We start from the raw sequence: 16,601 nt of genomic DNA on the forward strand, positions 1-16,601 counted from the left end.
CAGGGCTCATGACTTTTACCAAAAAGTGATACCAAAATTCCAACTCTATCCTAGCTCAAATAAACAAACGGGCTATTTGCAAAAGAAGTCTTCTACTTTGCTTTATTTGAAAAAAGGGTCTTCTAGTTTGAGAATTTGCAAATATCACATACTAGATGTTTTTCACTTCTGAAAGGGACCACAATGTCCATATAGATAAAAATTACCTCATAAAAGACCAAAATACCCATGACACTGCCATCAAAACATGAAGTGTAAAATTGTGGGCCCAGCTGTGCATAGGCTCTGGTAGATATCATGGAACCTACTACCCCTTCATAACATGAGATAAAATGTTGGGCTCCACTCGACACATGGGTTCGAGTTGTGTCGGTGGGACCCATCCTATCAAAACATATCACTGAGGTTCACTAAGGACATTTTGGTCCTTTTACCAGTAAAAAAAAAAATCAACAATGGATATTTTTGTCAAAAATTTATGGCATGACTGGATTTGCAAAATCTACTCAAATGTGATGACTGGGTTTAAAAATTATCATACTAGGAGGCTACTTTTGCAAATAATCCAAAGTCATTTGCGGCAAAAACACCCATAAACAAATGAAACTTCAATTTGGTACCATATTCGTCATTTAACTACTGACTCCCAAGTCCCAACAAATCCCCCAATCCTTCATCTCACAATAAAACCCCTCTTCTCTCATCCCTTTCCCTCACTACCAAAGAAAGAGCAAAGAAAAAAATATGGAGTTCTTAGACTGGAAATCCATAGGCTCTCTACTAGCAACAATCATGTTCCTTAGAACTGCAATTCGAGACTTTCTCCCCCCAGAAGTATCCCATGTCCTAAAACGATTCTTTACAAAACTCTTTGCCTCAGTTCAATCCAATATCTCCATAATCATAGAAGAATTCGATTCTTCTTACAACAATGAGCTCTTTGATTCTGTCCAAACTTACTTAAGCTCTCAATGCTTCTCTTCTGCCAAAATACTTAGACTCTCCAAACCCAAAAACTCCAAAAACCTCACCTTCACTATGGACACTAACCAAAAGGTAGAAGACACCTTTCATGGCTTCAAAGTCAAGTGGTCTCTCCAAACCATAGAGAAAAAAACCAATAATTATGGTTATGTAAGATCTCAAGAATCCCGTTATTTCGAACTCACCTTCCACAAAAAATACAAAGACAGAGTCAATTCACTCTATATCTCTCATGTTATAGAAGAAGCAGACAAGATAAAGTTCAAGAACAGAGAGAGGAGGCTCTACACGAACCGCTCCGCGGAAGATCATGGGCGGCTTTGGTCTTCGGTGCCCTTTTTACACCCGTCGACGTTTGATACTGTGGCCATGGATCCTGTCAAGAGAGAAGAGCTTAAAGCCGATTTGGTGAAATTCGTGAATCGGAAGGAGTTTTATAGCAGAGTTGGGAGGGCTTGGAAGAGGGGTTATCTTCTTTATGGTCCACCTGGTACTGGAAAGACGAGCTTGATCGCCGCCATTGCGAATTTCTTAGAATTCGACATTTACGATCTCGAATTAACCGCGGTAATGTGAAACAACCAAGTTGAGGAGTTTTGGAAACATAATTTTACACTTGTTTTGAGAAGAAAGTCTTTGAAACATTTGTAAAAGTTAAAATTATGTTTCCAACGCCTCTTAGGCACTCCTTTGCAAAACCCTTTAATCATTTATACTTCAACACTCTGTGAAGCCACTCTTTTTTTTGGTTTCGAAACAACCAATTACTTCATAAGCTTAAGCTGTTGGTGTTGGTGTTAATTATTTATACTTGAACAGGTAACAAACAATTCTCAGCTAAGAAAGCTTCTGATCGCGACTTCGAGCAAGTCGGTGATTGTGGTAGAAGATGTAGACTGCACGCTGGATCTTTCTGATAGAAAGAAGCGGCTGCCAAAGAAGAAGACGGAAAGGGAAGGGGAAGAGAACGAGGAGAAGAAGGAGAAGGAGGATAGCAATGGTGGGGCTTCGACATTTAGCACTGTTAGTCTTTCTGGGGTGCTTAATTTCGTGGATGGGTTGTGGTCTTCTTGTGGGGGAGAGAGGGTGATGATTTTCACTACCAATCATATAGAGAAGCTCGACCCGGCATTGCTTAGACCAGGACGGATGGACAAGCACATCAATCTATCTTACTGCGACTTCAGTGCGTTTAAGATACTAATGAGGAACTATCTCTATATAGAAGAACACAAACTTGAAGAGGAGGTGGAGGGGTTGTTTCCTTTGGTGAAGATTACTCCGGCGGATGTGGCCGAGGTTTTTATGAGCTGTAATGACGATGCGGATCTTGGGATGAAAAACTTGGTGGAGGCGCTGAAGAAACGATTGGCCTCTGAGGCAGAACCCAAGGAGGAAATTGAAGACAAAGAAAAAATGGATCAAGATGAGATCTTGGAGAAGGAGCCCAAAAAAGAAGCGGAAAATAGCTGAAATTTGATCAAAACTTGAAGTTTTCTTCCAATTTACAATTACCATAGACACCATTCTAGTATTTTGCAGCAGAAAATTTTCTGGGGCTTGACCAAGGCTTAAATACATATGCCTGGCAAATTCAAGGGTGCACCCCTCAGCGAACCAGGCTCAATTCGCTGCTTAGTGTATGTAAGCTTGTTTATTTAGGTGATGTTGAATGGTGGGTTTTAGGCACCACATGATCAAATTTTATGACGATTCTCTACTGTTTTATTGTTTTCTGATCTGTTCAGAGCTATGGAATTATTATTCTTACATTATGCTCTGTTGTTTTTCACCATTAGTCCTTCTTATTTTGGGGACCAAAGGATTGATGGCCGAATTCTCGATCAATTGGAGGGCTTAAATTTGACCCTTTTTAGACCTATGGTCAATTCTTTTCAACTCGTTTGGGTTCGTCCACAAGGCTTTTCATTCTCCCCGAGCGGACAAAATGGACACAATTGGGAGAATGAGAATCCTAAATCCGATTCCAAGGAGCTTTGAAAAAAGGGATTTGCTAGGGACCAATGCAAAAGGCATTTTGCGGACCGGCTGTTGCATGAGAGAGCAGCCACCTCAGATGAATTAAATGAATAAAACAAAATATGTGCCTATGTGGCTGCTCTCGCGTGCAACAGCCCGTCCACATAATGCCTTCTGCGATGGTCCGTAGCATATCCCATCAGCTTATTTGTAGAGAAGTTAATATGCCTCACATGAATTAAATTAATGTGACAAAATCTGACCCTATGTGGCTGCTCTCTCGGGCAGCAGCCCGTCTACAAAATGCCTTCTGCGATGGTCCCTAGCGTGTCCCATTACGTGGAGAAGTTAATACAACACGCATGCTCACTATTATGTAGTAGGCCCCACATTTGATTTATCCAAACCGGCCTATGTTCGATCTACAATAGTACAGGGAAATGATTTCAACACAATCTTGTTTTGATATATGTGCTCTCTCACCATTTAAAGAGCCGTCAGAGGGTCATTACTTCCCCACAAAACGCTCACAAGCCGATTAAAAAAGAACAGACAAGCTTGAGTGCGCCCATAACAAAAAGTTGGTGTGTTGATATCATTTCCCATAGTAGATTTCGTCAGTAGATTTTTTTACCGCCATTACCTTGGCCAGGTTTAGTCCTTGATCTGTTGATTATAGGGTTTGACCCGTTGTTGTATATTCTCACATTTGGTCAGTCCTTAGTTGATCACCTTTCTCTGGTAATCCTTATTCATATACCTTTGGTTGAGTTATGGGGATCCCTTGTATAGCCGTTATGCTGCCGGATTTTATCCAGAGCATTTTTTTAGCATAACCGCCATTTTTTAGAATTAGGAAAACCATGAGTTTACCTTACCATGGGCTTTCTTGTTTAGCCGCTATGCTGTCGAATTTTTCGCAATACATTTTGAGCATGACTGCTACTCTTTAGAGTCAGTTTACTTAGTCTGGACCTTGACCTCCTCGTATAGCCGTTATGCTGCTGGATTTTATCCAAAAACATGTTAAGCATGATTGATATACTTTGGAGTCAGCCTACCTTGTCTTGATTCCCATGCATACATTGCTCAGTAGGATTAGATCCTTACCTGTTTTGTCTTGAGATCTGGCCGATAGCTCATTTGCTGTCCTTATGACCATGGTCTATCATTTATGATCATATTGATCGTACAGTTGTTGATATCCATCATTCAGATTTTAGATCTGGTCCTTGACCATACTTTTGTCATTCTTATGGCCATGATCTATTATCTGAGCTATTGATTTTTCATTGATCCATGTTTACCTATCATATATCTTGTACCTTTGGATCATATCGAAATCATTGATGCAAAAGTTTGATCTTACCTGTATTCTTTGAGTGCATGATCATTGCTGAGATCGAAATTTATTTAGATCAGGGATGTTTATTGTTCCTGACTTTTTCATTCCCAAAAGAAGAGCATTTATACTCAAATGAGACTTAAAGGTGTGAATTGAGAATTCATTGAGACCCTGTTGATGTAGGCCATATTATCACTGTCTATTTTTCTTTAACCTTCATAGACAGTATTTCTTTGATTTTCAGAATAAAATACCCTTTGGTGTGTTTCAAGATTACTCTTTTCTTTATTTGTTCATAATCTTTATCCCATGACTATTGATCTAGTGTGTGTGCTTCCAAGTCAAGAGTCTATGTTTAGCGAAAGACCATTCTTTCTAAAGACTGACCATTTCCAATCATACTTGATCCAGGCAGTCTATTGCTTTACCCACATTGTCAACATAAGCCTTTTGTTACCCCATTTAACCTAGACCTTGTGGAGTTGCCTTTTCTGGGATTCCTACTCCGGGATTGAACTTTATAGTTATCATTATCATGAGGAAAGGTGTATCATCTATAAACTTTCAGTGTCAGTTCACTACCATTGAAGAAGTGTCCTGTGTCTTTAAATTTGTCTTTCATTGAGCGTACATCAACTTTCTTCTCTCTAAGTTGAAAAAGTTCAGTTATGTAAATGTTAAAAAAAGAAAGAAAAGAAAGTGACATATCTGTCAGTCTTTCTTATATGGAGTCAGTGTTCTGTTTTCTATCAAGACTGATGAAGAGCCCATCGAGGCGCATCAAAAATCATCAATGTACTTATAGTCTTCAATTCAATAAAATTGTTGATTTCGTATCTTTGATACTCTATGATTCACACTTAAGATCTAATGTTTAAACAACTAAAGACCCCCTTTTCGGATGAAAATGCAGACGAAATTCTCCTCGAGATCTGAAAAAGGTCAAACGAGAGGAAGAGCGTCGAGCATAGCCAGTTAAAGAAGAAATCGAAGCTATTGATAGCGGTATCGAAATCCGAAACTCGGGAGAGATGGATTGGAAAAACTTTATCTCCTAAGGAGCGCAAAGAATTGATAAACCTGTTTAGAGGGGTTTGAGGTAGTCTTGCTTGATCCTATAAGGATAAACCAGGGGAATGCCCTGTCGTTGATCAAAGCAAGACTTCATCTGCTTTAGACATCCAGTTGAAGAGTAAAATTTTAAAGAGATAAGCGTCAGACATCCTATGGAGCTGATGAAATACTGAGAGAAGATTTTCAGACAAAGTTGTGGTATCTTGAGCATAAATTCAAGATCTTCGAGATGGGAGTGGAGCACAGTGGTTGAAGTTTTGCCAGAAAACCGCCAGACTCCTCAAAAAAAAAATTCAAAGGCTTTGAACCTTAAACAAAAGAGCTTGTACATCAAATGCATCAGGAGGCCATCCTTAATCGTTTGAGCTTTTATAGCCAAAATCCCAACGTTTAAAAATCCTTCTATAAACCCTTTGGGCCAAAAGCAAAATTAAACAACTTTTTTTCAAACACATTATAAACCCGGGGCATTTATGCACCCGAACTACGTCGGACCTGATCCCCACCTCTTCAGGGGTACGTAGGCAACTTGATTAATTCAAGTTCGGTCAAACCTTGGGATAAAATCCCTTTTCAAAAATTTTGAAGCTAAATGCTAAACCATTCTTTGAAAAATCCCACAGTGAACTACGCGTACCTGATCCTCCATTTTTTGGGTACGTAGGTAGTCTGGCTAGACTAGATTCGGTCCAAATCCTTAGAATCTTAGGTATTCAACCCTTTTGAACCTAAGCCCACCTAAAAAGTCCTTCTGGTGAAACAAGCAAAGGTTCGAGGCGAATGAAAAAAATAACAGAAAGAAAAGAATGAGAGTCTGAAGACCCGCTAGGTTGAAAACCCGAAAGGGCGGCCTGGAGAAAGGTGAAAGTCGTTTTTCTTGCTAAGTCAACAAGCAAAGGGATTGACTTATCAGAAAGTAAGGGTAGCGGTCTGCTGGTTTGAAAACTTGAAGAGACAATCTAGTCAGAGGCAAATACTTCCCATGAAAAGTTGAGTTGAATAGAAGCAGAAGGAGTTCCTCATTTACGTAGAATTCCCAAGTTTGAGTACAAGCAAAAGTTGAAATAGCTAGTCTTTTAGACTGAAAGCTTGGAAAGCAAAAGTTGAGATAAGTAGTCTTTTAGACTGAAAGCTTGGAAAGCAAAGGTTGAGATAAGTGGTCTTTTAGACTGAAAACTTGGAAGACATTAATTTTGACTTCTTCTGAAAAGATAAATCAAGGAGACGGAGAAGCAACCTCTACGCAGGGCAGGATCCTGGAATCCGAATAGTGTCAGCGAGACTTACTTTGACACATTTTTAAACTAGGGGCATTGAAACTGAGCAATCCGAAGGGGGTATAACCATGACGGAGATCCCGATGGAGGAAATTAGGTCCTCTTGACATGTTTTTTTAGAGTTCTCTAAGAGTGGCTAGCCTTACCATAACAAAATAACACATTTTATCTAAGGGTGAATCAAAATTTAGTCAAGTCCCTTGAATATTGTCAGTCTTCTTCGAAAGAGTCCTCAGGAGTCTATTCCTTGTTTATCATTGTTTTCTTTTAGAATCAAAAGTGTTTGGCACTGGAGAGAATGGGTGTACACCTTCCGAAATGTAAAGAAAAATCCAGAGTAGATCCTGGTTTAAGAAACCAAAGAAGGGCAAGAGATTTGTTATTCAGACCTGCCTGAAACATCAAAGCCTCTAGCACTGAGCAAAATGAAGAATTCTTACGTTCAACCTTTGTGGAGATGGTTTTACCACTATACCAAAGAAAGAACCCATGCAAACTCAAATTTTTCCTACTTACCTTAGTTCTGTTTTCTTAAGACCTTGTTATGGAAGCACATCATACTAGGGGCATCTTTTATGACTTGCATCATAAAAGATATTACACAAAGATAACTGGGATATCTATTCTTAGCAAATAGAAACGTGAGAAACTTGAACATACTCTTTGAGTTGAATTCCTTGATCAAATTGTTTCTTTTGGAGTCAGTTTCAGAAACTTCAATTCTCAGCGGAGTATATAATCTACTCCTGCATCATTCAAACCTCATCAGAATGCTTTTCACCTGTTAAAGAGAGTCAGCACCTAAAAATCTCATCAACCTACTTGAGTTTTGCTTTCAGCAAAGATCATGCGCTCCTAGTTATTCTCGGTAAGAGATAACTGGCCCATTAGTGAAATCAATCATAGATGGTAAATTCTTCATTCCTTTTGAAGGTTTTTAATAAGGATAGAAATTGATGGTTCTGTGTTCCACGGTTTGGTTTTTCTTCCATGGTTTTAGAAAGTATTTAATAAAGGAAGAAATTACTATATTCTGTGTTACACGGCTTGATCTTTTCTTCCATCATAAAAAAAAATAAAAAATAAAAACCTTTGGTTTGCACTTGTTTTGACAAAAAAAAATTTTTTTTAAAAAAAAAGCTCTTTGAGTGATTAGTGTGTACTTATCTGATTTGTACTCTTTGAGAATTTGGTTTTTGTTTGCTTTGACAAAGTTTTAATTCGATGACAAAAACTCTTTGAGTGTTTTTAAGAGATGAATATTACCGAACTTGCGTTACCCGGTTTGGTATTTTTGAAAGATTTTAACAGAGTTTGAAATTACCGAACTTGCGTTACGCGGTTTGGTCTTTTTTTGAAAGATTTTAACAGAGTTTGAAATTACCGAACTTGCGTTACGCGGTTTGGTCTTTTTTTGAAAGATTTTAACAGAGTTTGAAATTACCGAACTTGCGTTACACGGTTTGGTCTTTTTGAAAGATTTTAACAGAGTTTGAAATTACCGAACTTGCGTTACGCGATTTGGTCTTTTTTTGAAAGATTTTAATAGAGTTTAAAATTATCGAACTTGCATTACGCGGTTTGGTCTTTTTTTGAAAGATTTTAACAGAGTTTGAAATTACCGAACTTGCGTTACGCGATTTGGTCTTTTTTTAAAAGATTTTAACAGAGTTTGAAATTACCGAACTTGCGTTACGCGATTTGGTCTTTTTTTGAAAGATTTTAACAGAGTTTGAAATTACCGAACTTGCGTTACGCGGTTTGGTTTTTTTTGAAAGATTTTAAACGAGTTTGAAATTACCGAACCTGCGTTACACGGTTTGGTCGTTTTGAAAGAATTTAATAGAATTGGAAATTACCGAACCTGTGTTACACGGTTTGGTCGTTTTGAAAGAATTTAATAGAATTGGAAATTACCGAACCTGTGTTACACAGTTTGGTCCTTTTTGAAAGATTTTAATAGAGATGGAAATTACCGAACCCGTGTTACACGGTTTGGTCTTTTTGAAAGATTTTAATAGAGATGGAAATTACCGAACCTGTGTTACACTGTTTGGTCTTTTTGAAATATTTTAATGAGGAAAATATTTTCGATCCTGTGTTACACGGATTGGTCTTTTCTTCCTTCTCCCGGGTATTTAGTACCCTGATGATTAGTATTGTAATGTCAAGTAGTGACTTACCTAATCATCGTTCCGCAATGTGCAGCTTCCTAACGTGTTAGGAGTCATGTATATCTGCGAAGAGGTTTGTATGGGACTGTTTAGCAGGACATACGAATTTGGATTTATGTGGAGCTGTTTAGCAGAACCGCATGATCCGGAGTGATTCGCTACCTTGAAAGAGAGGAGTCAGAGTTACTCGGATAGTTAAACAGATTTATTTTCAGCAATGATCTGTATAACTATCGCTAGGCTTGAGTCTTAGTCTCGCCTTTGGTATTAGATGTTTGAGTTTAGCTCAAATATTCGAATACCCTAATAAATTGGTCAAGTCTTAGACTGATCGCGTGATATAAAAAAAAAAACTCTTTGAGTGTTTGGTTTTGAACTTGTTTTGGACGAGTTTCAATACATTGGTCTTTGGCCTATTTTTACAGGTTTCTAAAAAGGAAAAACTCTTTGAGTGTTTGGAGTTATACTTGTCTTAGACAAATCGCAACGTGGTTTATAAAAATAAAAATAAAATTAAAAAAAAAATGAAAACTCTTTGAGTGATTGGAATGATTTGTTTGTTTGTTTGGTTGGTGCTCTTTGAGCAATTGTTATGTTTACTTTGGCTTAGCTTGATAAAAAAATATGTGTTTGTGTTTTATAATCATTCGTTCATCTTTGTTAACTAGTTTAGATAGTTGAGTCATAAGTATTAGGGAGAGACTATCTCTTTGGGTTGTCTTAATTGCCGAGTTAAGAGTCGGTGAGAGGCTATCTCCCTGTTGTTGGTAGAGTCTTATCCTTTGTGAATATCGTTTAAAAATTGAAAACCCAAAAATTTGCTTTATTTTTGGGCCGATCAAAATGTGTTGTCTGTTCAGCTTTGCCATTCGCGTGACAAGCACGCTCTGCCAAAGAGGGGCATCTGTAGACACCCCATTTTGATCAGACCCAAGTTTGCGTTGTTTGTGCAAAACCTCGTCCAAAGAGTGAATGGGTGTCCCAAATTGAACCATAGGGTAGCTTAAGGTCTCCGTAAAATTTCGCCGAGATCCGAGCGCGTTTGCTCAGTGAACGAGCCAGGGCAATGTGCATAGTACGAATACAAAAGGGGGGTGATTTATCCTGCAGCGGGCCAACCCGGGCGATAATAGGACAAATTGACGGGCGCGCCAATCAAATTTTGTGCGCCCATCAATTTGCAGAGTGCCGATATCCGCAGATCTCTTCACACATAAAAAAAATAACGAAAAAAAAAGGGGGGAGAAGATTCATTTTCGTCTGAATTTGGGGAAACAGAGAGAGAAAGAGAAGGATTTGCCTTCTTCTCCGGCAAACCCGTTGGATCTCCGAGCCGACCGCCGTCTCCCCTTCTCCTATCGCCACCTCCGGTCGTTTCCTTTGCCCATTTTCTCCACCATCACCTTAACCCCAATTTCTTTCAACCACCATTGGCTTCAGCTCCATCCCAAAACTCTATCTATTGAAACCCTAGATCAAATACAAAATCTCGCTGATGTTGGGGCAATGAATCGCCTCCTTCACAAATGCATAGCTTACCAGTGCGGGCTAGATCTCTCGAAAATCTCCTTTCTCAAAAACCAGATCTGGAGAAACAGCTCCTCAACCTCCAGAAATCTGCTCAGATCCTCGGGATTGTGAAAGCAGATTCTGATTCCATGCTTTCAAGCATCAGATCTACTTGTGATCTCGCAGATCAGGTCTCTGGCAAGGTTCGAGAGCTCGATCTCGCGCAATCTCATGTTCATTCTCTCTCTCTCTCTCTCTCTCTCTCTCTCTCTATAGTTGAAAGAGGAAATTGCATAGATGGAGCAAAGAGGGCTTTAGATTCTGAGGATTATGAATCCGCGGCTGGATTTATCCAAACTTTCCTTCAGATCGATGCAAAGTATAAGGATTCTTCAGATCAGAGGGATCAGATCCTTGAATCTAAGAAATTGCTTGAATCGATTGTTCGGAGGAGATTATCGGCGGCCGTTGATCAACGCGATCATCCGACGATTATTCGATTCGTCAAGCTTTTCTCGCCGATAGGGCTTGAAGAAGAGGGATCACAGAATCTAGAGCAGAGTCAGGTGATTTTCGTTGCATTCGATTTTTCAGAGGATCAAATTCTCAGCAATTAGTCATTGTGAGAGGTAATTGGGAGATCGTAACATAATTCGGAGAAGGTATTCTTCCTTATACTCATCCATTTTTCTGTTGTTTTGTTTTTTATATGATTCATTACTTGTTGTTGGAATGTGCTTGTGTTCTTGTGGTGAGCATCTGATATTGATACTTGAATTAAATGCAATATGTCTTGATAGTTATGCCTCATGGTTGAAATAAAAAAAGAGCTGAGATTCTATCCTCAGTCCTAATTTTGTGTTGATTTTGATCCTTGAGGTGGAACATCCTAATGAACATTGATAGAATTAAGTTTACAATTTTGGGATCCTTAGGTATATATTTGCAATTGTTCACAATCAAGCTCCCATCTCTTTGCCAATTTGGCTTCCTGCGAATACATACAATGGACCCTTAGTGATTTCAAGACTTACCTGGTAGTTTGAATAGAAGTGAGTTTATTGCCAATGTGTATGTGGGTTGAGGATGTTAGGATTTACTTCCAATTCATTTGACTTCACTATATTTCCTAAAATTGATTGGGGCAGGGGAGGTGCTGTAGCTCCCAAAAGTAGTATGGTTGGATTGATTCCATTTTGTTTAAGATAGACTTACTGGTTCAATAGGATGGTTGAGAATAATTTTCGTCCAATTACATATTAGCTGATATGTGATTAAATTTTGTAGTCTCTCTTCTCCCATCCATCCTGTTAAGGTCTTAATCTAATGATTCTTATTGAGTACCAGGTGATTGAGAATTACCAAATCATTTCATTGGAGATTTCGAATCTGTACATCAAGTGATGTTCATTGTATTGCTAATTCAATGCCATGGGCATCCATAACATTTTGGGCATGCTTAATTTCATTTTGGACCCCCTTGGATGAATTTGAGGTCTGTTTGGCTCTACTTTGGTTCCTGAGCAAAGCAGAATAAGAAGGGAGCATTTTAGTGTAGGGGGTTTGGGGTCGTAATTTGATGGCGCGATTTAGGGCGATGAAGGTGATAGCCCAAGCCCATCTTTAGGTGACTCGCTCAATCCAAGTAGCGCTCCCCACTTTTGTTTAGTAGGCCTACCCAACCTTTTGGATTTCTTTTAACCATTTTTTTTAAATAACCCTTCTCTGGGCAATGATAAGGTTACTTGGAGCCCGTCTCTGTGTTTTGTGGCTCACCGTTTTTTTGCACTTGAATCTGCACAAGTTGATGCCCCCTGTTATGCACCAAAATTTATAAAAATCAGAAATATCATTGCATGCATTTGTATAATTTGTTAAAAATTTAAGATTCTTCTTTTATGTTAAGTTTTGAGTTAGGTTCTGAAGATGAATGGACTGTTCAGGTGAGACCATCTTGAAAGCTTATCATACTTATTTTTTATTTAAATAAATTGTTTAATTGAAGAAGGAAATCAGATGACTACTCTATTCGATGTTATCGACATGAGTAGTGTTTGATTTCAAGGCGGTTTGTAGAAATATTATACGTGTAGGAAATCAGATGATTACTTTGGCATCATCTGATTTCATTGGAGTCCCCATATTAGGGTTTGTGGTTGGCTTTGAAGTGTTTGATATTGTTTTTACTTCATTAGGCTACCTAGCGGCTGGTCTGGGCTAATTATTATTGTTTATCATGCTATGATTGCTATTATTACAGGTTGTGTACTCTTTAGTTATAAGTCTTTCTTTGCTTAGTACTTGATTTGTTTATATAAGAATTGAATGGAAATTTGAGATTGCCTAGTAGCTCTTTTCTGCTCTCTTGGTGGACTAGCGCAGTCTTCTAGACTTCTTTAGATACTACAACCTGTACTAGGAGGCATATTCTGTCTCATTAGGAAATCCTCCTTTGGAGGCAAGCCTCATTTTTAGCTTAACCTCAAGGAGGTTGCTTTGATTTTGATAAATGATGTACCCATAGGAGGCATGCCTTACCTCATTTAGAGAGCCATTGAATCATTCGTTTGTGTGGTGATGTTATCGAGGGAGTCTTTGACTCATTTGATCTTTATTGATGTTATTAGGGAGTCATCTTTCTTGGCTTTGTAAGTAATTAGCCTTTAGAAGGCCTGCTTGGCCTCATTTGTAGAATCCTCTCTGAGGTGGTACCTTAATTTGTTCCTCTGTTAATTAGAGACCAATTTGGTCAATTAGTTGTCTTAGCCTTGCTTACCCCTTGCAAGGGCAATGATAAGGTTACTTGGAGCCCATCTTTGTGTGTGTTTGGGAGACCCGCCCGGTCTCATTCTCTCGCTAGCTCTCCTCTTTGTGCGTCGTTTGGTTTTTGGGAGAATACCCTACTCGGCTTGGCTTCATACTCCTACCCTTATGGGGTACTGGGCGCACATTTGTTGCACCCTAGGGCTAAGCAGCTGTCCGGCCCGGCTGGGTGTTTTACCTCTGCCAAATGTGCAAATTCTTGTTCCTTTTCTTTTAGGGAGTCTCTGACTCATTTATCCTTTAGTTGGTGTTAGTGGAGTCTTTGACTCGTGTTTCCTTTTCTTTAGAGAGTCTTTGACTCATCTATCCTTTAGTTGGTATTAGTGGAGTCTTTGACTCATGTTTCTTTCTCTTTTAGAGAGTCTTTGACTCGTCTATTCTTTAGTTGGTGTTAGTGGAGTCTTTGACTCGTGTTTCTTTTTCTTTTAGAGAGTCTTTGACTCATTTATCCTTTAGTTGGTGTTATTGGAGTCTTTAACTCGTGTTTCCATTTCTTTTAGAGAGTCCTTGACTCATTTATCCTTTTAGTTGGTATTGTTAGAGTCTTTGACTCATATTCCTTTTCTTTCAGAGAGTCTTTGACTCACTTGTCCTTTGCGGTATTATTAGAGAGTCTTTGACTCATTTGCCCTTATAATGGTATTATTAGAGCCTAGTTTCCCCTTTTAGCCCTAGGATTTGGCCATAGGGTGTTGTTTTTGTATTTTCCCTCCGGTCTTTGACCAAGAGGGTGAAAACATCATAAACCTATAATTCAAAAATATCGAAACATTTGAATTGTTTTAAAATGTTCTGAGTGTAGTTAGAGAGTTCGTTTCGAACTAAGTTGGCTTGATTCTCTTCCGAGGTACGTAGTGCAGCTTGGGATTTATATCCCAAGTCCAGCCAAACTTTTTGTAAATAATGTTTTAAACCTTCTTCAAAAACCTTTAAAATCTTGTTTTCAAAAGATCTTCCTCTAGAGTTAAGAGTTTCTCCTAGATAGAGAGTTTTAGAGTTAGGAATTTTCTTTTGATAGGTTGTTTAATTTTTTATTTGCTGTGTGCTTGTTTTAGAGTTAGGGGTCTGTCCTAGAGTTATAGGAGCACCTCCGTCCGATCAGTCAGTGATCCACGTCGCCGAGTGATGACTAGAGTAGGATATACTAGTCCACCTTTGGTTTTCCTTAGGAAATACAGCATAGTTACACATAGGTTGTAGGAATCACCTGCATTAGCTTATGGCTAATCTGCATTTAGTTAGGGCATATAGGGTGTCCTAAAATCCACAATTCACTGAAATTTAAATAATCGTACAAGAAACTTTAATAACTGGTCCGGTCTTTTAGATCGAGTCTAGGATAAAGGGCTAGGTGTCTTAGGCATCATAGCTTAGAATAGGCGCGAAGAACTACGTTACCTTGATTCTCGTGGAGGCGGGGATACGTAGGCTTCTTTGGATGAATACCAGACCATCCGAGGACTCAGGCTAATAATTTAGAGTCTTAGGATTTGTTGTGTAGTTATTGTATGATTTGATATGTTTTCTTATTTTTTGTACTGATCCTATACCTTTAGCTATAGCTTGCATGTGTTTGCACATCAGAACTTAGACACCCATTAGGCTTGTCACTCATAACCTAGCTATGCTTAGGTGACACATCTTTCATTTTATTTTATGTGTGTTTATTATTTGTATTCTCAGGAAATGCATGCTTAGGTAGACGACTCCTGAGGATTGTTCCCATTTCACATGATTTTTACCCAAACTTCTTTGGAGTTAATGAAAATGGCATAAGAGACCAAGTGCTTGCACTCGGACGAATCGGGGGTGCTCTCAGACCTTCCCCACTCGTAACCAGGCACGAACCCATATATATTTCTGGTTATCCATTGCGCAGAGGATTTGATTTTAGGGTTCCATGGCATATCCATGGATGGCGACTCTGAGTTTATTTTAGGTATGTCTCGGTTTCGAGCCTTGGCTCCGGATCAAGACATATCTCTTTCTTTTTATATCGCCACTCGTGCTATGCTATGAGGGTGGCATCCGTTTTGAGAGTTCCTTGGCAGAGCTCTCCTTTACACGTGGATGATCCAGAGCGTGTGAGGGACCCGTTCCCTCGCCTCTACCTCGGATCGGGGTCCACAAGTGGGCCTACATGGGCTAAAGTCAATTAACCAGTCATTAACCCTACTTACCTCTTGCTTGGTATTCCAAACTAGAGGCAACAAACTTGGTATTCCAAACTAGATACCTTGTGTGTAATGCTTCAAGCAACCTCTTGCTTGACCTAATTACCTCTAACAAAGATAACCGTCAAATCAACATAACCTTAATCACATCAAATGTGCAAGTCCTTCCCCCAAGTTCACATCTACCGAGTTGAGTCCTACGGGGGTGGACATTAACTACCCCCGGGCTCACTCATGGTATACCTTTTCAGTCAAGAAGTGTCGGCCTGCAAATGCATTTGCTAAAACTATTTCAAATGAAAACTTGTTTTGTGAAAAAAAATTTATAAACATTTTATCAAATCCACCTGGCCTGGTGTTTTTCTTGCCTACTGCTCTGACTATAACCGTAGATGTTATTAGAGAATTCTATGTCGGGTATCACTATTGACCTCGAAGGTTTGTCCAACACTCTAGTACTACCCTCTGGTGACTCCAATAAGAACCACGGTTAGATAGACAAAAAATGAGAGACTCACTAACAGACCAATATGACCCCTCAGGTCAAAGGACATGTAAATTGTCCTGTCTAGTAGAATAGCTCAATTGTCTCATGTCCACAAGTTATTATAATGTGATCATGTTTAGTACACAATCTCATTGTCGTACCCATTCTATCTTGCTTAGGGTCCACTACCCAAGTGATTGAGATAAGTCATTACACATCTCTTGCATGTAGGGAAGATAGATGCTAGTTATGTATAGGAGAAGGTGTTCAACCTCAACCCGAACTAGAAACTACTAAGGTCTGCAAAGAACCGGAATCCCATATCTCCCTGCTCCCTAGGATCTGTGAATCCATGAGCATGATTTTCATACTTCGCTTCCTAAGGACAAATACGTGTCAATACCAAATAACATATCACACATATTTAACTTTCAGTACCACTTCTTTTCACACTATTACGGATAGTAAAATAATGGAAAAATTGGATTCAATTGTCAACTGCTCCTATCGGAAATAGGATTGACTACGGATTCGAGCCATAGCACATGGTTTCATAAAATCCGTACGATTTTCCCGGAGCAAAAGGAGGAATCCGCCCGAGGAGGGGCTCGCGTCTGATTAGCTAGTTGGTGAGGCAATAGCTTACCAAGGCGATGATCAGTAGCTGGTCCGAGAGGATGATCAGCCACACTGGGACTGAGACACGGCCCAGACTCCTACGGGAGGCAGCAGTGGGGAATTTTCCGCAATGGGCGAAAGCCTGACGGAGCAATG

At 39.2% G+C, this 16,601-nt stretch overlaps 1 protein-coding gene and 2 pseudogenes across 1 annotated transcript; all 3 read left to right on the plus strand.

Moving 5' to 3' along the window:
• The first annotated feature begins 634 nt into the window (after positions 1 to 634).
• On the plus strand, positions 635 to 2,759 carry LOC143856384 (AAA-ATPase At3g28540-like). Its single transcript, XM_077366588.1, has 2 exons — positions 635 to 1,551; positions 1,804 to 2,759. Exons 1-2 carry the CDS (start codon positions 745 to 747, stop codon positions 2,455 to 2,457), a joined length of 1,461 nt encoding a protein of 486 aa, XP_077222703.1. The 5' UTR covers positions 635 to 744; the 3' UTR covers positions 2,458 to 2,759.
• A 7,601-nt stretch (positions 2,760 to 10,360) lies between these two features.
• LOC143855754 (conserved oligomeric Golgi complex subunit 4 pseudogene) lies at positions 10,361 to 10,960 on the plus strand (annotated as a pseudogene).
• A 5,399-nt stretch (positions 10,961 to 16,359) lies between these two features.
• On the plus strand, positions 16,360 to 16,601 carry LOC143856867 (18S ribosomal RNA; annotated as a pseudogene).

Source organism: Tasmannia lanceolata, unplaced genomic scaffold, assembly GCF_043159265.1.
Source record: "Tasmannia lanceolata isolate RefF3 unplaced genomic scaffold, GAP_Taslan_0.1 ptg000023l, whole genome shotgun sequence".
NCBI lineage: Eukaryota > Viridiplantae > Streptophyta > Magnoliopsida > Canellales > Winteraceae > Tasmannia > Tasmannia lanceolata.

Excerpts from the sequence above, each read along its gene's own strand:
- LOC143856384 (XM_077366588.1), top strand. The coding sequence starts at position 745 with ATGGAGTTCTTAGACTGGAAATCCATAGGCTCTCTACTAGCAACAATC. Across the intron at positions 1,552-1,803 it reads ACGATCTCGAATTAACCGCG|GTAACAAACAATTCTCAGCT; the intron begins GTAATGTGAAAC and ends ATACTTGAACAG.